This window comes from Coptis chinensis, chromosome 3, assembly GCF_015680905.1.
Source record: "Coptis chinensis isolate HL-2020 chromosome 3, ASM1568090v1, whole genome shotgun sequence".
Taxonomy (NCBI): Eukaryota; Viridiplantae; Streptophyta; class Magnoliopsida; order Ranunculales; family Ranunculaceae; genus Coptis; species Coptis chinensis.
Genome location: NC_141458.1, coordinates 96,400,413 through 96,425,823, shown reverse-complemented (window position 1 = coordinate 96,425,823; position 25,411 = coordinate 96,400,413). Strand labels below are relative to the sequence as shown.

The window sequence follows — 25,411 nt, the reverse complement described above, 5'->3', positions numbered from 1 at the left end:
ATATTCTTTTAAACGGTGAACGAACCCGGTTACAAACTCCAACAACTGCAACCTATACTACACGAATAAAGTTCTTTTAAATCCTTTCTGTCCCTTTTTTTCCTTTTCCTTCCTTCTCTTTCACTTTATAAATAAAAGAAAAAAAATTCCAAACTCTCATTTTCAATTTCATTTCCCATTTAGACAGAGAGAGAGAGAGAGAGAGAAAAAAAAGAGAGTGATACTCAAAATTCAAAGAATAGGGTTTTGGTTTGTTAGGGTTTACACAAATGCAATTCGGTATAGAGTAATGAGTATCTGCTTATTAAACTTTTTTGTTGAATGGCGAAGATTTCATTTCTGTTTCAATTTCTCGTTTTCTCACTGATTATTATTATAATAATAATAGATATTAGTTTTGTTTTTGGTTCAAATGATAATATCTCAATACTCGATGATGATGAAGAATCAGATTTGGAATTGTTTAGAGGAGATTATTATCCACCACCACCACCACCACCGCCACCGTCACATAAAGCATCAGTTACGTGTGAAGATGATTTAAAAGGAAATGGTTCATTAAACACTTCATGTCAAATTAGTAATGATTTAGAACTTTACGACGATGTTTATATAGAAGGGAAAGGAAGTTTAATTATCTTTCCTAATGTTTCTATTACTTGTTTAGTTCCCGGTTGTTCGGTTATTATTAATATGACTACCAATTTTAGTTTGGGTTATAATGCTTCGATTGTGACTGGGGCGATTGAGGTGCATGCGTTTAATGCTAGTTTTGTTGAGGGGACTTTGGTTAATACTACGGGTTTAGCTGGTAAACCACCGGCGCGGACGAGTGGCACTCCGCAAGGGATTGATGGTGCGGGTGGTGGGCATGGAGGGAGAGGGGCGTGTTGTTTAGTGGATTTTAGTAAGAGTCAAGAGGATATGTGGGGTGGTGATACTTATTCTTGGTCTTTGCTTGAAACTCCGCTTAGTTTTGGAAGTAAAGGTGGGACGACTAGCAAAGAGGAGGATTATGGTGGTGGTGGCGGTGGAGTTATACGAATAGATGTGAAAGGGTTTCTTGAGCTTAGCGGGAGTATTTTAGCGGAAGGTGGCGAAGGCGGGCTTAAAGGCGGAGGAGGTTCTGGTGGTAGCATCTACATTTTGGCCCATAGAATGTAAGTTATTCTCATTTGTGGTAGTTTATTAGATTGCCAAATAATTATGCCCAAATGCATGCACTCCATCCTTGGTACGTATATACATTTACAACTCTGTTGATCACATGGTATTTTTTTTGCAAAATATTTTCTTTGGTATGTCCTTTTATTTGTTCATTCCATGCATAGAAACAAAAATGCTACTGCCACTTGGAAGTCTACATTCTAATAACAACAACAACTTTGAACTCGCATTGTTTCATCCTCACATGTCATGTTGTATGAAATTATTAACAACAAATATTAAACTCATAAAGTAGTTCAGGTCTCTAGGATTAAAATGGGACACACTGTCAGCATCCGGATATGACAATACATATGCTAGTTTTGGATTTTCAAGTTACCTTCAGGTCATAGTAATGAGCGGTAGTTACATGGTTTCGTCATAGTTGCATTGTAAGAGGACAGGACCTTGGATGTCCCCCAGACTTTCTTGGATCACGGACCACTCACACATGAACCCATTGGGTGGCCGTGGAGACCCACCTAGTCCCTTTTGAGTAATTTTTTGCATTTCAATTGAAGCCTATGTGCTTTCCCAACTCTTATTTACAAACCATGTGAGACAATGGTATGGGTGTGGCATTAATTGGAAACCAAAATAAACTACTTCTCATTAAGTGTTTAAGAGTATAGCTAAAAAAGACCCCCTTCCTGCTCCTGCAAAATAGTGAAAGCAGAATAGTGCTCTGAATGATACTAGAGAGACTGCTCTACTCAAAAGAAACCTAATAGAACCAAAAAAAAAAAAAAAAAAAAATCAAGAGTTAGGACATTATTTTATTTAAGGTGGGAACTTAGGACACCATGTATTCGACAACATCACGAAAGAAGCCACAGATCACTTGCACAGCTCCAATAATAGGACCAAGAGGTGACAGAAAAAGCTTAGGCAAGAGAGGTGCCTCACAGATTTTTTCACTCAATATCATGTTGCTTGGGACTCTTAATATCATGTCACTTGGGAAAGTTTATGGATGACAACACATATTGAATAGGTAGATATTGTAAGAGCTATAAGTTAAGATGTAAATCTCTTATCAATTTATCATGAATAAGATGATATTTCCGAGATATTGGTTATGCAACACAAGATATATACCTTAGTTGCTTCCTTGTACAAAAGTTAATATTGTCTTAGGCTTTGGCTCCATTAGTCTTTTTGATGTGTCCTATTCCTACAAATAAATGTCAAGAATGTATCAGTAACTGCAACCACTATCTGGAATGTCATAGAGCAGTTTTTGTTTGTTTGTTCTATTTAGTGTTAAGGTGGTTATTGGCTTCAATATCCCTCTGGAACAAGGATCATTCACATGAAGTCCTCACTGTTGTCCATAAATCAGAGCATTGATGTTGGAAGGGAAGAATAAACCTATTATGATGGCAAGCCTGATTATACAAATTGTTGACCATGTGAAGTGGAGTTGCCTATATCCTGCCCTAGACTGCGTGGTCTTTGGGTTGATATAGAAGAGCTGGATTCAGATTGTCTGATCCCAACTACCTCATCTAATGGTGTTCAGCAGGCATTCTCTTGTAATTTACCTATTTTGATAATTACCTCCTAAAACGATGACCCTGCAGTGACCTCGTGGCTGGCTGGATCATTCATGTTTTAGAAGTTTTCACACATGCAGTTTTTCTGCGTTGTTTGTGTACATTTCTTAACTTCAATCAAGACCACATCTCAAGGTATTGGATTCCTACACCCCATGGTGCAATACTGCAATCAGCCTGAACCACCTCTAGATGTTACTTTCGTAACAGCTTTTATACAGATTTTCGCACTGTGCTAGATCACAGATCAGTAGATCACAGTGAGATCTTTCTTGGTAGGTGGACATTGCTCTTGTTTGGTAGGTGAACCACGAGATCAGAAGATATTTAAGTCTGACATTTGAAATGCAACATTTAAAAATTTAAAGTAAGTTATCCAACTCACATTTTTGACACTGTAGATTTGTGGACCTAGTATGCAATTTGAAGACAACAAGAAACTGAATTCTCTTCCAGAACTTGCTTACGCAAAGTTGTTATAATTTCATGTTATGAGTCCCAATTGTAGTGATATATGTGAACTAAATTGCTCCTGATGTTCTGACACAGATCTAGTAATTATACACTCTAGACATGCAGTTGCCCTATTAAGTCGTGTCTTTGTTTGAGCTCCGTGTCTACTTTCTGCTTCTAAGTTTGTTCCTCATCAAGGGCAGGAACGGAAATGGAAACATAAGTGCCTCTGGTGGTAACGGTTGGGGTGGAGGAGGTGGTGGAAGAGTTTCTATTGACATCTTCAGCAGGCACGATGATCCAGAAATCTCTGTTCATGGTAAAACAAATTTTCTTATTCCGACATATATAGCTTATTGACTTTGTTGTTACCGTTACTGTATTTTATTATATTTATTCAACTTGGATACAAAATGTTCAGTCAGACAACATAGTCGATAAGTGGATTATTGTCTATGGGTATCTTCAATACAGAGGAAAAACACAATCGACTGAGTAGCTTGACTATGGACTTTTGCCAACTGTTAACTTGAAATGACAAAGCTATCCATGTTTATCTGCAGTACGTTCTTAACATATTATTATTGATTTTACTTGTATTTCATCTACTTTTTGCACTGAAGGAGTGTATTAACTCTAGCTAAGAGAGTAATGAAAAAGGTCTATAATTTTGTAACCTCTTTGACTTGTCTGAATAAATGAATCATAATAAAACTCTATGTACTTTCTTATTAAGGTGATACTTTGGGATAAGGTACCATCCATATGTTGTCACTCCTATTGATGTAATAATATTAAGAAATAGCACTGTAGGTAGCTTTTCTCAATGGGTGAATCATGCAATGCCTTAAAACATCAAGTTTCTATCATCAAGGGAATTGTTCACACCCCGCTTTCTCTATCTTTCTTTTTTGTTTTTTCCTTCCAATCACAACTTATCCTCTAAGACTAGGTTTGTTTAGGTTTTTATGAATTTCCCCTTATATATATATATATATACCATGGTTGATACCATGCCCCATAACTCCACCTACAAGATGAACTAGAACCTAGTTTTTTTGTGGATATGTCCAACAAACTATGAAGATCACCTCTACAAAATTTCAGCTCATTTGATGGAGTTTAACAATGCCAAAAGTTGATTGCTAAATCGAAGAATATCGGCCATTAAAAAAAATTCAAAGTTGTTTAATTTGTTTAACTAGGTTAGATGTTTCCAAATGAGCTGAATTTTTGTGGAGTAGCTATCCATGGTTGGTAGATCATATCCACAATATATTAGCTCTTAACTCATCTTGTAAATGGGCGTGGTATAAACCATGGTATACCGATCCCTCCCCCCCCACACACTTTTTACCATTCCCTTAAAAAAACTCCGAAACAATGTTATAGGTGGTTTATTACAAAAAACATGATATTGGAACCTCAGTTTACATGATTCCCTTCGTGCATCTACCTCCCCATCGTCTCTGTGATCTCACTTCTTCTTCAAATTTCCCGTATTCCTTGTGATCTCTCACGTAAGAAGCTTCAGTCCATTTTCTGTTTAAATGTGGCCATTCAAGGCTAGACAGATGATAACATGGTTCATGGATATTGTTCATTAGCCGGGCTTATGAAGGAACCTGCAAATCCTTATGGGGCCATTTTTTGGAGAGGCATTGTTAGTGGATGGAGGGACTTTGACAAGGGTGTGGCCTTACACTGTGTACCAGTGAATCTATCTCCTTTTGGGAAGACATTTGGGCGGGAGGAGCTCCTTTGAAAGAGCAATATGGTGGCCTTTATTTGTTGGCTAATAACAAAAATGGAATGGATTTGGGATTACATAGAGAGAAGGTATGAAATCCAGAGTGGAATGTGTCATTAAGGAAAAGTTAACATGATTAGGAGGTGCAATCCTATGGGGACTTGTTGACTACCATTTATCAAGAGGGGGAGAAGTTTGGGGAGGTTGATAGGAGGAGTTCTTTGGTTAGGTCTTTTTATCAAGAGTTGTCCAAAGCCTTGGTGAAATTTTCAGGATGAAGGTTAATTCATAACTTTTCATACAGGAATATATGGATGGACTCTATTCCATCAACGATGGCGTTTTTTTGTTGCCTTGGCAGCCTTGCTTACTTGGGGAGAATTAAGACCATCGACAGTTTAGTAGAAGACGTATTGATATCCATAACACTTGCTCTTTGAGGTATTGATAATTTGATATCCATAACAGTTGCTCTTTGTGCATGGAGAGGGAAGAAAGTGTGGATCATATCCTCCCACATGTACTTTCTCATAGATTATTTGGAAGGTTTTCTTCTCCTCACTTCAAAAACCTTGGAGAATGCCTACCAATATTAAGGAAGTACTTAGTAAGAAGTAAATACAATCACTGCTTTCTGGCAAGGCATCATGGATGGCAGAGCATCTACCAAGAGCATCATGGATGGATCATGGACCCTGTGGAAGGAGGGAAATTCTAGGGAGTTTGAGTAACTAGAAAAGAAAATTCACAAGGTAATGAAGGGGGTCAAAAAGGAGCTATACGTTTGGGCATGTGTTAATGTTTGCTTTAAGGGGGGTGACCTATTAAGACTTTATTTGTAATTGGGACACACATGTAAATTAAGAAGAGGTTGTAATTGGGTTGCGTTTGGGGTTTGCCTCTTTTTTCTTCTAGGTCTAGTAGATTCTTGCTACGACACCTATTCCTTGAGGGGGCATGTCTAATTCTAGTAGTTTTGAGGAGGCATCCCTAATTTCAACATAGTTCTGGGGAGAGGGTAATGTCTGAAAAGCCCTTCCTTGTATATGTGTAACTTTGCAATATCAATGAAATCTGACTTTTACTGATTAAAAAAGAAGAAGAGTCAGGCCTAGTAAACTCCATTCCAGTTTGGTAGGCTGCTGTTTTGGAGCTTCTTTACTAACTATTGTGTTTTTTGAGGGGGCATGTCTAATTCTAATAGTTTTGAGGAGGCATCCCTAATTTCAACATAGTTCTGGGGAGAGGGTAATGTCTGAAAAGCCCTTCCTTGTATATATGTAACTTTGCAATATCAATGAAATCTGACATTTACTGATTAAAAAAGAAGAAGAGTCAGGCCTAGTAAACTCCATTCCAGTTTGGTAGGCTGCTGTTTTGGAGCTTCTTTACTAACTATTGTGTTTTTTCTGTTAGTATAATCGTGAGATCCTGTACTCTGTGCTTTATGAATTTATTGTTTGGAATGCAGGAGGACGGAGCTATGGTTGTTCAGAAAACTCTGGCGCTGCTGGGACTTTTTATGATACCGTTCCTCGAACCCTTACAATCAGCAACCACAATTTGTCAACACAGACAGATACACTTCTGTTAGAGTTCCCTCACCAACCTCTTTGGACAAATATTTACGTCCGAAATTATGCTAAGGCATCTGTTCCTTTACTCTGGAGTCGTGTGCAGGTCAGTGATTGGATGAATTCTGTATGCTTCACTCCTGTTAATGTTATGTTTCTAATTTTCATCTGCCTTATCTGCCAACTGAATGTCTTATTGATATTTTAATGATATCTGTTGGAAATCAAAACGTTTGTATGCTGTAATCTGTGTTGTTGGGGAGGCGTTGACTCGCTAGGCCTCCCAAGTGGCGTTATGGCAGCGACGTGGCCTGTGGCAACACTTTTGACAGCAACCATTACCAACTTTCACTATAAATTGCCGCTACGGCGGTGCCTTTGACTTCTTAGCCTGTAATATCCTTTATGGATCTAGTGGTTTTACTGAGTTGATTGTTGGGACTTGAGAGTTGGCTAGAAAGATTTCAGAGATTCTTAATATTAAAGTGTGATATTTAAGAAAGGCGTGATTTTGCTACCCGGAACCGGAGAGACCATATCATTTTGGGATGGTGTTTGGGTGGGGGAAACCTCACTTAGGGAACAATTTGGTGATATTTATAGCTTGTCATGCAATAAGAAAGCCTTGATATTGGATTATTTGGAGAGTCACGGGGTGGTGTGGAACGTGTTACATTGAAGAGGCCTTAATGATCGGGAGATGGAAAATTTTGAGACCTTCCTGGAGTCTATTTACCATGAGGGGAATAAATTTGGAGAGGTGGATTCAAGGAAGTGGATTTGGGAGGAGAAAGATGGGTTTACCATGAAATCCATTTACTTGGTCTTGGCCAACGAGTTTACCTTACAACATCTTCATGCTACGGAGAGGATCCTTAATTTCCCACATAAAAGGATTTGGAAGGTGTCTATCTCGTTCAAAGTGGTATTCTTTTGTTGGCTTGCTTATTTGGGAAGGATCAAAACGGTGGATAATCTAAATAGAAGGGGCATGAATCTCCCAAACCTTTGTTCTCTTTGCAAAAGGGTGGATGAAAGTATTGATCACCTTTTTGTCAATTGCCCACTTGTGAGCGAAGTTTGGAACTATTTCTTTTCTCATTCCATAAACCTTGGGAGTTGGGACCCACTATAAAATGTTAGAGAAGCCTTAGTGAAGATATTGATTGTGGGTCCTTTGTCTAGCAAATCCGAGTGGCTTGTGGATCATCTCCCTAGTGCTATTCCGTGGACTTTATGGAAGGAGGGAAATATGAGAATCTTTGAGCACAAGGAGAGAGAGCTACATAAGATCGTGGAAGAAGTCAAAGAAGTGCTGTTCGAGTGGGCTAGTGTGTGCCCAAGCTTCCGGGGAGTGGGTTATATAGATTTTCTATGTAATTGGGATACTCTTGTAACTTAAGGGTAGGGGTGGGTAGGATCAAGTAGCTACTTGCTACCTAAGAGGGCTAAAATCTATATGCATTTGTGTAACCTTTTGAACTATTATGAATAAATTGCGTTTTATCGATAAAAATAAATAAATATATTAAAGTGTTGAAAGTAAAACTTTGAGCTTACATGCTCCTTAAGGTTTGGCCTAGATACCAATGCTGAAGCTCTAGTTTGTTAGGGTGGGAGTGGGATATCAGTACTGCCCAGGAGTCATAATCAGCTTCACATGATCCTCCTGCTGTGTCCAATTGTTTCTTGATTGGAATATGACTATGTACTTTATAGCATCCGAGATATTAATCTCCTTGTATCTATTAATCTTGTCTCTTTACATCTTTTGTGGCTTCATTATGCAGGTTCAAGGGCAACTTAGTTTACTAAATGGAGGAGTATTGGTCTTTGGACTAGCACACTATCCGTCGTCTGAGTTTGAGCTTATGGCAGAAGAACTTTTGATGAGTGACTCACTGATCAGGGCAAGTTGCAGTTTAATCTTTTATTTTCTATTTGATTATCCTAACTGTACCTAGGAAAACCACAAAGTTGTCAAATCCTCGCCTTGTTATCATTTGAAGCCTTTCATAGTCGAACTCAAGCTCATTCACATACTTTAATGTGATGAATAAATGTATCTTCTTTTTTCTTGTTTTTTGGATGAGAAAAAAGTTTATTAATTAAAGATCTGAATGATACAACTAAAGGGAGGGGATCTAAAGGGGAAACACTTGAGGCAAGGGAGGGCATTTTAATTGGAGATCACACACGCACAAACGCACAGAAGCACCCACAAGAGGAGAGGACAAACTCTCTAAGGATTGTAGAGAACTCGGCTGCAGCTTAAGTTAATATTAGTCAACTGTAGAACGTTTCCTCATTAATTTTGGCTATGCTCAGGTATATGGGGCACTGCGTATGTCTGTAAAGATATTCTTGATGTGGAACTCCAAAATGCTTATAGATGGTGGCGGAGATACTATTGTTGCAACATCTTTGCTTGAGGCTAGCAATTTGATTGTACTCAGGGTATTCCACTCATTTCAGATAACACAGACACACAGTTCTTCTAACCTTTGCCAGTAAGCGCTCGCTTTGACATACTTCACCGTGCTCATTACAGGAGTCATCTGTAATACACTCAAATGCAAATCTAGGAGTCCATGGACAAGGATTACTGAACTTATCTGGACCTGGAGATCAGGTTGAAGCACAACGTCTCATTCTCTCACTATTTTACAGTATCCATGTAAGTGGAAGGCCATCTTCGTTAGCTATTTGTTGATGTTCTCCCTAGATTGTGCTGTTGTTAACTTAACTATATCTGGTTTTTGGAATGGAGAGATGTCGTTCAACATTGAAACAAAACTAGTCATACTGATAGCGAGTTATTTCCAATGTGATTGATGCTCATGCCTTGCTCTTATATTTTTGGTGGTGATAAACATACTGTTATTAGTAATGAAGCACATTACATCATAGAATTGGGAGGGTGATAGATCCATATGCCTAAACACATGCCAGTTAGGTTGCACCCTTATTGACACTTACCTGCCCCACCCAAGATAATGAGCAAGGATCTCTTTCAAATGATGGTAATTAACCAATGCAAGTCCTTAGACCACCTTTTCAGATATCTTTTTCTGTCAATTTACTCTCATGGAGTATGCAGCGGGTAACGAATTGCTCCTTTATAGGGACAGATCTGACCAATACAATCTTAAGAGAATCAGAATAGTGAAGGTAAATTGCATGTTCGTAGGGATAGATGCACCTCATCTTGATTTCTGTTTGATTCATTGTTTGTGTAGGTCTTTCTTCTAATGTTGTTCCACATGCAATTTATAGTTGTTACTTGTTAGAGACTTAGGCCCTACTTGTTTGCACTGTAATTTCAACCATTTGAGAGTGTTTCGCGGTTGCACTATTTTGCGGTGAAGCCCACTGCAGTTTTTTTTTCAAAGCCTTGCACTTTGTAGTTAATATTTTGATACAAATTTGACTGTACTTCATGGGAGATGTCAGCCATCGCCTAAATAAATTCAGGATCTTCACAATAACACCATCAGTAAACAATTTAACTTTATACCTTAAGTTTAGTCTCGATTTCCTGCTTTCTGGTCGATCAGGGTTCAATAATAAGTTTATACGAAAATAGAGAAATGTTATCTTCTACTGGTGGTTGCTTAGTCTCTATGTCTTTGAACCTCTTAATTCTATTTATATATCTTTTAGATTGTAATATGTGTACTTAATGTTTTCAATCAGCATACACTTTACATACTTCCTCCGATATTTGGCATACACTATAGAGAGAGGCATGAGTGTATAACTTAATTTTCTGCATTTGTTTACTCTAATTTGTGAAACTTCATGACTTGGTCTCATCCATTTACCCTTTTTCCGTACTGACGTTAAATTCTCTGAATTGTTTGAAGGTTGGGCCAGGATCTGTCTTGCAAGGCCCTTTAGATAACGCAACTGCGGATGACTTGTAAGACTCTGGTTATTTGATCTTTCTAGTTGCGAAATTCTCTCATTTCAATTTTTCTGTTTGACCCTGTTTATTTTGTTCTATATATGATAGGACACCAAAACTTTATTGTGACAACCAAGATTGCCCAGTAGAGTTACTTCATCCACCTGAAGATTGCAATGTGAACTCTACTCTGGCTTTCACTCTTCAGGTATTTCTTCCATTACATTCATAACTTAGTGCTTGAATGCACGTAATAACAATTTTGTTTTATGGTTTTACCTAGATCTGCAGAGTCGAAGATGTCACAGTTGAAGGCCTCATAAAGGGGAGTGTTGTTCATTTCCACCGGGCAAGGAATGTTCTTGTTCAGTCTTCTGGAACTATAAGTGCAACAGGATTGGGTATGTTTAGACCTTAAAGTGATCATAAAGTTCATATATGCAGAACAAATTTTCCTCTGGGCATCTTAACCACCCCCTACAGACTGCAGAGTATAGTCAAATTGTATTGATTAGAACATCTGTCTTTTAGATTATAAAGGCATCTTATTGTAACACACACACGCCCCCACCTCTCCCCGAATAATAAAATAAGAAATAAAGTAATATATAATTAAACATGGTGAAACCATATGGTACAGAGTACAGGCAAATTGTGTTGATTAGAAAATTTGTCTTTCGGACTTTGGAGGCAGCCGGATTTCCCCAAACTATTGACACTGTAGTTGCTATTCCCCTTGCATGCACTAGTTGAGGAGCGGAAAGGTTTTCCACATGTAAGGTGAACGTTAAGGCTCTTGCTTATTGTTACTGTCATTCTTCTCATTTCCAAACGTAATCACTTTCTGTGCCCACTTGAACCCATTTCACACGTGTACTTGCACTCTATACTCTGTCGAGATTCAGCCTTCTTTGCCTGCAAACTTTCAGGACGTTGTTACTGTACCGAAAGGGGTGAAAGGCTGTCTCCATCTCACTGAACTGGAATGTAGTGCTTAAGGGAGAACTCTAGTCCACATACCTTCAGAACTTTAGTCTAGAAAGTCATCATGGGAACCAGCTCCCACAATTACTCTGTATCTTTCTCATTCCACTCGAGTCTCCGAATGCTTTTGTTGAATACGTTGCAGTTCTTTATTGTTAGCTAGGAGAATTCAACAATAGGTTTTAAGATAATGAAGGAGATTTCAAACAAAAACTGTTTATAAACAGTTGAGGGTCCAAGACATTTTGAAATATTAAGTATTTACTGTACTAAATTTTACATGAAATGTTGGATGAGTTCTATATTCTAGGCTTTGGATTAATAAGAAAGTTTTCAATTCTAAGTAACTGACTTATCTAAATTTTCTTTTTAAACCAATGCGTGAAATCAATAAAGATATATATGTTTAAATATAGAAAAGGAATAGCTGATAAAAATAGAAGTTTTTTGAACAAGGAACAAATAAAAATGCCAATATAAGGGTGAAACTGATAATGGAAGAACGTTTATGCATGCAGGATGCACAGGTGGGGTGGGTCGAGGAAATCTTTTAACCAACGGAATTGGTGGTGGGGGTGGGCATGGTGGGAAAGGTGGTGACGGGTATTACAATGGCAGTATTGCAGAGGGTGGTGTTGCATATGGAGATGCTGATTTGCCTTGTGAGCTTGGTAGTGGAAGTGGAAATGATAGCTTAAATGGTTCAACAACTGGTGGTGGAATAATAGGTAACATTGAGGACATGGTCATTGTTATGACCTTCTGTAATCTATTGCTGCATTCTTTGTTTGGACTGATGCTTGAAGTTATTGTTTAATTATCAAGATGGCCATTATCAGAGTGTATCTTTAGTATATTCATTCCCTTGACATGCTTTCAGTCTGAACTCCCTATAGGGCATCTTCATGTTTTCTTATGGATTAAAGTGTTGGCTGTCCGTAATATCCTTTATACATATAGGAGAATGTAGATTATCTTCCCTTTTGTATTCACATGGAAAATGCATTATAATGAGGCAGAAATCAACTTCCATCCATGGAAGCTATATTTCCATTGAAAGTTACAGTTCTTATACAGTTTGAGAAGGCATTCCATTTTAGGCTTTTGTCTTCATCCACAAATTCACATTCCATTATAAAGCTGTTTTAGCCTATAGGGTTGAGTTTGGTATTTGTTTTAATTTTTTTCCCCTAGTACTTAAATCCTTCTTTTAATTTTTCCTCTTTCCCATATTTTGCCGGTCTTGTATAGATAATATTTACATTTGCTAGAATTCTGTAACTGTTTTGGTTGCATTTGAACCTGGAAGGATGATTGCATACATTTGGTTTTTGCTATATTGACTTATTAGTTGATGTTTTGGCATAAATACGTTTTTATTTGTTTATTTAATCGACAGTGATGGGTTCTTTGGAGCATTCTTTGGCATCCTTGTCTATTTATGGTTCCCTTGTAACTGATGGAGAAAGTTTTGGACAAACTAACCGAGAGCAAGATCATAGGATTCTAAATAAGTCCATTGGAGGCCCTGGAGGTGGATCTGGTGGAACTCTTCTCTTATTTTTGAATGCTCTTATACTGAGCGATACTGCCGTTCTTTCAAGTGTTGGAGGACTTGGTAGTCATAAGGGTGGTGGTGGTGGTGGCGGTGGAAGGATTCACTTTCATTGGTCTTCAATTCCCATGGGAGATGAGTATCAACCTCTTGCTAGTGTGAAAGGAAATATTCTTACAAGGTATTTTGATTGAGAATGTGTATTTACCCAAATTTTCATTTTAGTTGGATTTTCCTTTTGCGTAAGATTTTGTAGATGAAATTTGGAATTTGTGACAATTCTATTGTTATTTTGCGTTTCTTGTTTTGAACTGGTTGAGCACTTACTCCTTCAGTATATACCTTCACTTTCCAAGTCAGGGCTTAGTCCCTTCATATGGCTTTGTGGGTTCATTTCCTTTTCCTAATGCTTTTGATGCCGTGTCTACTTGGCTTTCACTTATATGTTTTTGTTTCTTTAGAAAAGAAATTAGGAAAACTTAGCCAAAAAGACCGACTTACTTTCACGAAATTTTCAATTAGGTATATGTTTGTTTTTGTCGTTGGAGTATACCAACTGTTGATTCCTGTCAATTAAGGAGTCTATCATCACACTGTGGGCATCATGCATACGTGGCAATTTATTTTTCACATTTTTTTTTAATTTATTTTTTTAGAAAAAGTCGAGAAAAATGGAGTACTGAAAAAAAGGAAAGAGTTGTTTTCTCCTCTAATATACTCACTAAAAAAAGGGGTACAAGCTTTCTTGTCCTCTAATATACCCAAGGAAAGATTTCAATCTTGGGAGTTTGGATCGTAGTTTTGAGAATCTTTTTGTTATATCTTGAGAAATGTAATTGGAACGATGTAGAAAAAGGACACTGATCTCCATGTTTGCTGGTGGCGAAGATAGTTATAGAGTGAAGAACAGGAAGAGCAAAATGGCTTTATTAGAGAAGAAAACTCTTTTTATTTTTCTTTATTGATTGACTATATTTTATTTGATATCCAAAATAAATCATACAAAGGATTTGGAGGTCAGGCGTGTCACAAATTGTGCTGCAAGCCCCCTTTTGAATCGCAAAGTGAATCCTCCTAAACACATTTTTTCAATTTTTATTTATTTATTACTTTTTGTAAAAAAAAAATGTGAAAATAAATTGCCACATATGTGCTATTTAAACGGTGTGTTGACAGATTCTTTAATTGACAGGAATCAAAAGTAAATATACTGAATTGACAAAAAAAAAGTTCATATGCCTAATTGAAAATTTGTGAAAGTACGCCGAACTTTTTGGTTAATGGTCCAAGAAATTATATTTCTTAATGATATAATTATATTAATATTTTTGTTGTTATTAGTATTATTATCATTATCATTATTTATTTATTATTTGTTTTTGTTTTTGTTTGTTTGTTTGTTTGTTTTTGTGTGTGTGTGTGTGGGGGGGAGAGGGGAATCTTCAAAGAGAAAAAGGTTAACAGGAATTTCTGAAATTGTTCCCAGTCTGGCCCCTCTAATGCTTTTAGATGTGTTAGAACTGTCTAGTCTTCCTCTAGTCTTTTGTCTGAAATGGGAGAGAATTACTTTTAAACACATTGTCTTAAGTATGAGTTTCTTGATACCATTAGGTGCCTTTGTGTACCATTCTTGTGACCCAAGATTGCTGCTTTAGAATTGATTTATTGATTTACTGATTAGATAATTAGATACCATTTGGTGAGGTGAGGGAGATTATGTTTTACATTGAAAAATGGAGGCCTGTGCTAAATGACTCATTTTGTTCAATCAAGCCTTGCTGGGAAAGAGACTCTAGAGTTTTGGGGAGGAACCGTAGAGGCTTTAGAAAGAGTCATAGTATTCGTTCTAGGGGAAGACACTGAGAGTCTGAGAGCTAATCATTTTACCATTCTGGTTAGGTATACCATGGGCTTTGGTGATAGGATTCTTTCTTGGGAGGACCAGGGGTCAGAGGCTTGGCTCCTGCCTTGACTTTCCCATTGTCGTTTGGCTTGTTTTTCTTATAGATGTTGGTGTAATTGTATGATTTAATGCAATTATATCAATTTTGGTTGTGATCTTTTTTGTTTTTTATGTTTTAACTTTTATAACAGGGGAGGTTTGGGTACGGACCAAGGTCAGGCTGGTGAAAATGGAACTATTACTGGAAAAGCTTGTCCAAAAGGGCTTTATGGGATTTTTTGCGAGGTGAGTTTGATGTATTTTTTGTTACATTTTTTTTTTAATCTTATTTGAAGTTATCATTTGTTTTGTGAATGACATGAAGGCAAGGCAATGTCGTCGTTGTTGTTGTTGGTTTTTTTTTTTTTTTTTTTTTTCAATTAGGACTTCTGACCTGGTTGTAATGTCTTCGTTTCCATGGATATGTTCATAGTTCCGTCTTATGGATGTGTTCTGATATGCAATTTCTTCATTTAGTCTTTTATTCTATGGACCAAATAAGTAAATAAATAAAGAGCATCAAGGATATATCATTGGCTTCTCGCATTCAAGATTCTACCAAGATTACATTCTAACCAACTTGTGCATCTTTCTGCTGAAAGGCTAAATCTCATTTTTATGATGCCAATTTGCCTTGGAGGAAAATTTGGGCTGAAATGAACCCATCAAAGATCAATGTCTTCATGGGCATTGTAATCTTCGGGAACTCTAGCTCACGAGTGAGAGGAAAGGAGGGGCTCAGTGTGGGAAGGAGGAAGATTATCTGACACTTTTTGTAGGATTGTATGCTTGCATATTTGGTACTTTTTCCTTGCAAATTTTAGAAGTCTCAGAGCCCAAATTTATTTGGCAGCTTTTCTGAAGATGTTACTTCACGTTCTTTGCTGAAACCATGACTTGAATGGAATCAGAGGATTTCGATGGCATGTATATGATGTGACCAGATTTTCAATGCACATAATCCTCTGATGAGGTTCAAGGTTTGCTGACCTGATAATTGGGTGGGAGAATGGAATTACGAGCCTAACGCTTGTTTTTTGTTGTTTGACTTTTCTGTGATAAGCAATGAGGGGTACCGAGCGAGGCTAGGTGTTGCATCTATGTTATAGGCACTAGTAGAAGCCTCACTCTCGCCTCCTGGGTGATCTAGGCTCATCTGTGTCTAGGAAATTGCCTAGGGCCAAGCTCACCTAGCACTGACGAAACAGTGATAAACTGGAATAAGATTTGATAAAGAAGATTGTAGCAACTTAAATGAAATTTTCGTGTTGGGGGCTCTGATCATCAGTGGCAGTACAGTAGGCAAACTTTGTCTGGCCCCTGTACTCTTGCCAATGTTTTGGTCACTTGTTCAATAAGGTTCGTACCGCCTTTATGTTTGATGTAGGCATCTGAATAGTTGAAATACCCGGCATGACATGATGAAGATGATCTGGCTGTGCATTAGTCCAACAATCTCCCACTTCAGAGATTGGAGGTGCATCTAGAACTTGGTTATTCAATTCTTTGGTCTTCAAACTAGAAGAGCAATTGGAGCTGTGAGCGTAGATTCAATTTGCGGATGATGATGTTATCGTTATATGTAATTATACCTTGTTTACATTTTAGATGATTAACATTTGATGGATTCATCGACAATGGAATCAAAAACAGTGGCTACAAGCCACAATGGCAGTTTCTTTGTAATGTAAGAGGCATACATGCTAGTTCTATGTTTGTGTGCCCTATAAATTAGGCAATAAACATCGAAATGTATTTCTTTTTGGGAAATTTGTAGGAAATAAAGGAGAATTTTTAGCATTAGCAGGAGTGACTAGCTTGTGTTAGGCGATTGCCTAGGCTCTACAGTCTACACTGAAGCGCCATGTAAGGCCTCTGATAGTTCAGGAAATCGTCTGTGCCAACTCTATGGAATGGGCATGTGTCTAGTAGATTAGAAAATAAAAATCTCAACCAAAAAGCACCAAAAAGGAAAATCCAAAAATCCTATTTATGTTGAAGACAAGGAAGAGGAGTTTGAACTTTGATGGAGAGAGTCTTGGAGGGACTTGTAGAAGAAATGTTAGAGACCTAGTCGAGCAACTCATGCTGTTGGTTGGAGAACACTTGTGCATTTTAAAAAGTTTGATTTATTCAGTTCCTGAAGGAATTGTCTTTATTTTAATATGCTTTAAAAAGACACTGCTCCCGTCGTTGGCCTAGCGCTTTTAAAGGCACTGCTCGCTAGATTTTATACTTTAATTTGTGGGGAGATATATTTCATTTATGACCACCAATTAGCAGGTTATTCTGATATTTTACACTTATTATGTATCCTTGATCCTATTGTTATTAGTTCACATCGTAATTATAAGACCTGTAAAAAATTTATTATAATTGTTGTTGTTATTACCATTATTATTATTATTCTTATACTGTTATTATTATTTCTGTGGATTGTTTATACTTATTACCTAAGTTACATCGGCATGAATACGTGTGTCCATATTCGACACTGATAGGAAGTGTTTGACACAGTGAAATATAAAAACTGGGGTATATCACATACAATGTGTCCGTTTTGAGTCCGACATGGACACGTGGATACGTTTATCTGACATGGATTATTGTTAAAATATGGCGTGACCATGTGACATAGCACCAAAGTTATTGTTGATATGCATTATAAGTTTATGTCAGGTGGACTGTATTACTGCAGGAATGCCCTCCTGGCACTTTTAAGAATGTCAGTGGTTCTAATAAAGACCTTTGTCGCGGATGTCCACCTTATGAGCTTCCACATCGTGCCATATATACCAGTGTTAGAGGTATAGTCTAAAACATTACTTTTGTATGATCTACAAAAATATTTTTATTTTTTGTTTCGAGTATCAATTATTTTGTTCTACCTCTTGCCCAAAATGTTATGTGTATTTTCCTTCTCATGGTGTAGTGGATCCCTGCCCCTCTGTCTGGAGAATGATTCTATGTATATTCACATGTGAAACTTGTTGGTTGCATTTTGTAACTTTTAACTTTTGTTAATTGGTTCCTTAATCTCAGTTTTTTTCTTTTAACAGGTGGTGTTGCGGAGACCCCTTGCCCTTACAAATGCATTTCAGATCGATATCACATGCCACATTGTTACACTGCTCTTGAAGAATTGATATACACTTTTGGTGGCCCATGGTTGTTTGGTCTTTTGCTCTTGGGTCTCCTCATCCTTTTAGCTCTAGTGCTTAGTGTTGCACGGATGAAATTTGTCAGTTCTGATGAACTACCAGGTCCAGCTCCCACACAGCAAGGCTCTCAAATTGACCACTCCTTCCCCTTTCTGGAGTCTTTGAATGAGGTTGGTCACAAGTTGTTATGACACTTTGTAAACTTAATTCGAAGGCGTTCATGACATTGCTGGGAACTAATTCTACACCTTTTTACAGGTTATGGAAACAAATAGAGCAGAGGAGTCTCAAAGTCACGTGCATAGAATGTATTTTATGGGGCCTAATACTTTTAGTGAGCCTTGGCATCTTCCCCATTCTCCTCCTGAACAAATAACAGATATTGTGTATGTTATTTTCCACTATGTTGTAGCTGTCTAATTTATATTCTTCCTTGATGAATTGTGTTTATTGCATCAATTAGATTCTTCACGCTTCTTTTGGTGCTAATAGCTGTGGTAGTGTAAACATAATCAGTAATGGAGGCCCTCTTGTACTTAATGCAGATACGAGGATGCATTCAATAGATTCGTTGACGATATTAATGCTTTGGCTGCTTATCAATGGTGGGAGGGATCTGTATATAGTATACTATCTATACTTGCATATCCCCTTGCATCTTCATGGCAGCAATGGCGCAGAAGAAAGAAGTTGCAAAGATTGCGTGAATTTGTTAGATCGGAGTATGATCATGCTTGCTTGCGTTCTTGCCGTTCACGTGCCCTGTATGAAGGGCTTAAGGTTCTTGACAATGCTTCTTTAATATATATTTCCTGCTAATATTCATAGTCGGGCAATTTTGATTTTGGTGGCTTTCTCATTGTGTGTATTTATTTATGCTCTTTAAACTTGTGCATAAACTATTTGATAATTCATTAGTTAGTATTAGTGATAAATATTTATAATTAGAATTGAGATATTAATTTTGCTAACAAACACAAAGTCTTGTCTAATTGTGATTTGAAATTTATGGGGATGGAATCTGCGAAGAGGAGTACAAGTTTCTCTAAGTTTTATTTTCAATGAAATCAATCGTTGAATACTCTGTTTTAGCTACCAAAGCTATTTTTGAACCTTATACTTCGCATATTCTCGTTATTGTGAGATGACAATCTGTAAAAACTAATGTTGGACCAACTCCTTGTGCACAAACTCGATCAAATTAGAAAAGTAGACCCAAACCCGGTGAAAATGAGAGATGAAAGGGTGTTACTCTAGCGGAGGATGGTCAACTGGGTATTAATACCCAGTAGACTATCTGTGGGGTGCGGCAGGGAGAAAATTCAAATGTTTTTGAATTACCATTCATGCAATTAATTAGTTGATATTTGCGGCTAAATGCACATTCCATTACCGAAAAGGGTAGTAATGCACATTCAATTAATTAGGTCTACACTCTATAGATGGTGATTTTGAGTTACCATCTATGTTTTTGTAAATAGGTTTCAACCGCCTAATGTATAGACTTATTCACCGATAATACGGGCATGAAAAATATGGTTTGTGTTCACCTTCCAGTTAGCTAATCTAGTCTATAATTGGCGGCGATTTCATGTCCCCGGAAGTTCATGTTGTCATTTGAAGGTCTTGTTTGTTTTTAGTAAAAAAGTATGTGTAGAGTTGAGGGCTGTCCATTCTGATCATATTTGTAGCTAGCTGGATGGAGCCGTTATTGGTTTTGGGTGGGTGGGCGGGGTTTGGGACTGTGTTGGTATTTTGCTTTTGGTTGTTTCCCTTACCTCTTTTGCTTGTAGCTGTCACCTCATCCTAGATTTCTTTTTTCATTAATAGAATAGTCTACTTTACTGATTCCAAATATTTCATTAGACAAAATCATTTACATTCTGAATAAGTCGTATTTGTCCTCAATGTTTATTGTTGTGCTGCCAATGACATGTATGTTCCTTTCTGCAGGTTGCCGCAACTTCAGATTTAATGTTAGCATACTTGGACTTTTTTCTTGGGGGTGATGAAAAGAGATCTGATCTTCCTCCTCGTCTTAATCAAAGATTTCCCATGTGTTTAGTTTTTGGTGGCGATGGAAGTTACATGGCTCCTTTCACACTTCACAGTGATAATGTTCTCACTAGCCTCCTGAGTCAGGTTTGTCTATTTTATTGATCAAAGCACCTATGGGCTATGTTATCCTTATGTCATTTTGAATTGGTGAGTTGATTCCTATTGGTTTGCAGTCTGTTCCACCAACCATTTGGTATCGGCTTGTTGCTGGATTGAATGCAAATTTGCGATTGGTTCGACGTGGACAGCTTAAAATAACCTTTATTCCTGTTCTCAACTGGCTTGAAACTCATGCGAATCCTGCTTTGAGAACGTATGGTATTCGTGTTGATCTTGCTTGGTTTCAGGCGACAGCATGTGGCTATTGCCAGTTTGGACTTGTGGTACATGCCATTGATGGAGAATTGGAGCTGGCATCTGTTGAAAGTGTCAATGGTGCGGTGAGAAACAACCAACCACCACGGTATTGTTACTGTAACTTAATTCTTATTGTTATTGCTTTATTACAGTGTAAGCTGCTAACGGGGTCCAGTCATTGAATGGCTTAACTGGCTTTGACCTGCAGTGTGCACAATATTACAAGACATAATCCACCAGGTCGTTTGAGCAGTGAATGTATCATGACGCGTAAAAGGATTGTTGGAGAGATTTTAGATTATCAAAGTTTGAGACTGCTTGAAGAGAGGAAGGATATAGTTTATCCTCTCTCTTTTATACTGCATAACACTAAACCAGTTGGTCATCAGGTATGTCTCTTTTTGTCCATCTTATTTATATATATATTTTTTATGTGGTGTATGTGTGAGAGCTTACAACCAGTTGGGCCTGCACATCTTAGAATTTGCAAGATTCTATTCATGGTTGATGACCGTTTTGTTTCATGTTGCCATGTTTGTTGCAGGATCTTGTGGGTTTGGTTATATCAATACTTCTTTTAGGGGATTTTAGCTTAGTATTGCTTACTTTGCTCCAGTTGTATTCTATTTCTCTACTGGACTTCTTTCTAGTATTGTTTGTGCTTCCCCTGGGCATCCTATCTCCATTCCCTGCTGGAATTAATGCTCTATTCAGTCATGGACCAAGGCGGTCAGCAGGGCTTGCACGTGTTTATGCTTTGTGGAACATTACATCGTTGATTAACGTGGTAAGTTTCTGTTTTGATTTCTAATTATTTTGTTTCTGTTGACTTTGTTTCATTGGTTTTATTCCCCGGAGACTTTGTAAATATTGTTTTAGAAGCATTTTACTTTTGAACCCATCGTTTGCCAATGAAACATAGGTATTTTGCACAGTATTATGATTTTGCTATCATGTGTTGATTCTTTAATATATTTGGTCAATTGAACTGCTCCAATCACACCAGCGATCTTTCAATAAGTCCTCAAATGTTTGTTTTTGTTTTCTTCTCATTACCACTGTTTAGAACGTACATTCTACTTTTATGTCTTATCAGTTATCACCTACTAGATCTTCCACTAGTGAGCCTATTCCCGATCTTTAACTGATCCAAAAAGAAAACAGGTGGTATAAACACATATTAATGACAACGCACTCTTGACAGCGCTATGTCTATTAACATGTATAGTTATCATGCAACTTTCGACTTGAAAGCATCATTTCTTTAACTTAATTTGAATTTAGTAATTTGGTTTTCTGGAAACACATCTCCATCTAGACTGTTTTGCTCAAGTTTGCTGTTATCCTTAAATTTTCAGCCCTATGGGTGATAGAATGAAGATAACATTTATTGATGAAAAAACGAAGAGTGAATATAACATTTCCTTGGGATAGTTATAACATCAAGTTATGCTGGTGCATTATCTTCACATATGTCTGGACTCCAAAAGAATACACCTAGCCTTTCCTTGTTTCAGAGAGAGCTTTTTATAGCGTGGCTTTCCACAAAATAAGTATGATTTGGCCATCCTGGCCCTCCACTTCATTGGCCTACACCAAACTTGTTATATGGTGGTATACATTGAAAAATAAATATGATCAGATGGTCTCAAATATACTCATTTAAAAACAATATAATACTTAAATATTTGCTGAGGTCCGATTTGAAGTTTTTTAATTTTTTGAGTGTTATGCCAAATGTCAATAGATGCACCGTACCCACACAACACACATTTAATATTAAAGGGTTGTTAATAAAGACAAAGCTGGTTCTGATGGTTTCACCACTTTATGCCTTGAGCCTCATGACTTTTGCTTAGTGAAATACCTTGCTGCTTGACTGACCATAACATGAAGGAGTTCACCTATTTCCCCACATCTGTGATGGATTGTTTTAAAAATATTACTATGGCTGGAGCTGCTATTGATTTTGTACACTATTTTGCCCCTTTGTCTTCAAGAACTATGGGATTCTGAAGAGTTACAACTGTCTTCCTTGTATATACCATCTGTCCTTGTGCAACTCCTAATATTTCTACTTTATTTGAGCGGCTTCTCTCCCGACAAGTAGTCTCCTTGTCATTGTTTTGCAGCCACTGCTTTACTTCTAGGTGCATGCTAATATTTTAAGCCAGTACTTTGGAATATTCTCTTTCTTTTCTTAATGATGCTCCATTCTTAACAGGTGGTTGCCTTTATTTGTGGATTTATACATTACAAGACTCAATCATCAGCTAAAAAACATCCAAACTTTCAGCCATGGAGTTTTAGCATGTGAGTGAATGGTTTATCTGCTCTGTGATTTTATCCTTTATATGACCCTATTAATGTATATTATGTTGTATACTAATCATGTTTACAGGGATGAAAATGGGTGGTGGATGTTTCCTACTGGGCTTATTCTGTGTAAATGTGTCCAGTCGCGTCTCATCAATTGGCATGTAGCTAATCTAGAGATCCAAGACCGTTCATTGTATAGTAACAATCCGAGCTTGTTCTGGCAATCATTGTGTGGATGAATCAGGTACCATTTTGAATGTAATGTTGTTTCCTAACAATATTCGTCTCTTTGAGAACAAGCGTGTTTTTTTTTTTTTTGAAAATTTTATTTTGGTTAAGACAGACCCCACCTGTATTAACTCGAGAAATTCTTCCACCTCTCCCTAAGAGTTTGATTATTAGAGGGCATTTTCTTTGAGAAAACCTCCAACAAAACCTGCTTAGCAACAAGTGAATATGCAACCACACCTTATCTTTGGTGCCATAGCTTAATAGAATTCTACCTCCCTTTCGAGAGTTGTTTCTCGAACTCAGGATGGTCTGTCTTTAGGTACTTCTGCACCATCTCATTGTCATGGAAGAAATAACTACATACACAACTTCCAAATGTTTGACCCCAAGTGTCATGCGAAAACTCCTTAATCATCAAGTGGTCTTATATTCTTGTTGTTGGCGAGGGACAATCTTATTTATCGTAGGAAGGGTTGGGTCAATTTCTCCAGCTGGTGGTTAGCTCACATTGCAAGTGAGAAAGAAACTGGCACTATTTAATTCGGTCAGGCCCTATCCGGAATTGACCTGCACAATGAGTTAATGGCTAATTTTCGTGCATATGATCACCATATCATGGATTCAATGCTAGCTAAATTACAACCGTTTTAATCTGTGTCTTATATGCTACTTCTCTTCCTTCCACTTTTTGATCTCCAAGAATGTGTCAAACTTCAATTCTTGATTCGTCGCTTTAAAATTCTAAATATGTGCTTTTAGAAGTAGTGGAAAGAAAATTTACCTGGTTTCTACTGTACTCACTTGTTCGGACCACCTTTTCAACAAATCAATGCAGTTTCTTATTTTCCATCTTATATATTTGTTCATTGTCTCTTTTTGTATGTTTTTGGTTAATTAGGTTTCCATGTCTAATGCAGTGTGCAGCTAGCTGAAACATTTTTCACTGCTGACTGGTATGAAGGGGAATTTAAGGGCGAATGGGGTTAGATTTTTGATGGAAAAGTGATGTCAATTAACTCTTATACATAGATAATCAAGGCAATTGAGAAAATTAAATGGCGGACCAGAAGACCTCAAATCAAAGAAAACTTTGAGAAAGAGGTGGCGAACCATGTAGTGCTACCCTTATGAGTCGGATGAATTCAGACCAGACATGGACTATTCTAAAGGGAGCATCGGTTTCCCTTCACCCTATTTTACATTACATGCTACATGACTTGTACAATAACAGATAAAGATAATGTAATATGATGTGGTTAGAGTGGTTTTATCGATCCAACAAGAGGATCATTGTAATGTATTGAACTCGGGTGTCTGAGTTTATAAATGAAAAGGGCGATAATTTTGGTGTAACTTTGGTCATTAGTTTAATGCTGTATACTGGGAACCGAAAACTGCAGTTTGTCATTTACCGTGCATCTGTTTGTGCATCTGATCCTTTTTCCCACCTAATGTTCATTTACATGTAGAAGTTGATATCAATGAAGGCATTCAGATGGTCAGCTAAATTCTGCCAGAGCACCTTTCGAGCAAGTCAGTCATGGACATAGAAGTGGTGAGTGGGGAAGTGACGTAACTGTATCAACAAAAAATATAGATGCATATTAACTGTTTCCTTTTGAATTTTTTATTGTCATTTTCAGTTTTGTTTTCAATTTTTATCCAATTCTCGCATTTGTTGCACATATTATTTCCTTAAGTAGCGCTAAGGAAAGGGGATATGAAAATGAATGTCAGTTTTCTGCGTGCTAATTTGCTTCTGTTGTTTTCGATTTTGTTGACCGCCGTGAAGCAACTACTCTGAAGCTACGGTTGCTCAATGTTTCCATCTTAGGCTTGATGCTTAATCTGTACTCATATAAAAGCATGGGTACGAACCATGCTCATATGTCAATATGTCATATTGTTGAATATAGAATATACTTAATATAGAATATATATTAAATATAAGATTCTCTAAATATAGGATATACTAAACTAACTAACTCTCTCTCTCTCTCTATATATATATATATACTTAATTTCCTTAATTAGCGTCCAAGTAATTGTAACTATATAAAGAGAAGATCTTTTTCAATTGTTCTTCGATTGTAATCATCGAAATATAATAAAATTAGTCTTTTTGAATCTCCTATTCTTTGTATTAGTTTCTACATGGTATCGGAGCGGGTTTGATAATTGAACCTGGTTCTTTCGAATTGAATTGAATTGAATTCCGTTGCTAATTTCAAATTAAAAGCTCAATGGGTTCCAATGATGATACAACAATGGTATCATCAAACTCAAACCCTAATCCTCACATGTTCATAACCACATCGATGCACCCTTCCCAACTGGCAATACCCTGAATGAGAACAA

At 37.3% G+C, this 25,411-nt stretch overlaps 1 protein-coding gene across 1 annotated transcript; it reads left to right on the top strand.

The window, feature by feature from the left end:
* Nucleotides 1-155: 155 nt before the first annotated feature.
* LOC147511885 (ephrin type-B receptor) lies at nt 156-24,406 on the top strand. The gene is made up of 23 exons (XM_086603488.1): nt 156-1,160; nt 3,419-3,534; nt 6,437-6,645; nt 8,330-8,449; nt 8,868-8,996; nt 9,091-9,216; nt 10,406-10,461; nt 10,555-10,654; nt 10,730-10,847; nt 11,949-12,158; nt 12,830-13,166; nt 15,080-15,173; nt 17,626-17,734; nt 17,987-18,258; nt 18,347-18,474; nt 18,634-18,868; nt 20,042-20,230; nt 20,320-20,609; nt 20,712-20,892; nt 21,048-21,290; nt 22,728-22,816; nt 22,905-23,066; nt 23,971-24,406. Exons 1-22 carry the CDS (start codon nt 322-324, stop codon nt 23,059-23,061), a joined length of 4,347 nt encoding a protein of 1,448 aa, XP_086459614.1. The 5' UTR covers nt 156-321; the 3' UTR covers nt 23,062-23,066; nt 23,971-24,406.
* Nucleotides 24,407-25,411: the final 1,005 nt, after the last annotated feature.

Bases quoted from the DNA above. Each gene is read 5' to 3' on its own strand.
- LOC147511885 (XM_086603488.1), top strand. From the start codon at position 322: ATGGCGAAGATTTCATTTCTGTTTCAATTTCTCGTTTTCTCACTGATT. The intron at 6,646-8,329 runs GTCAGTGATTGG...TTCATTATGCAG, and splicing joins TACTCTGGAGTCGTGTGCAG to GTTCAAGGGCAACTTAGTTT. The intron at 8,450-8,867 runs GCAAGTTGCAGT...GGCTATGCTCAG, and splicing joins TGAGTGACTCACTGATCAGG to GTATATGGGGCACTGCGTAT.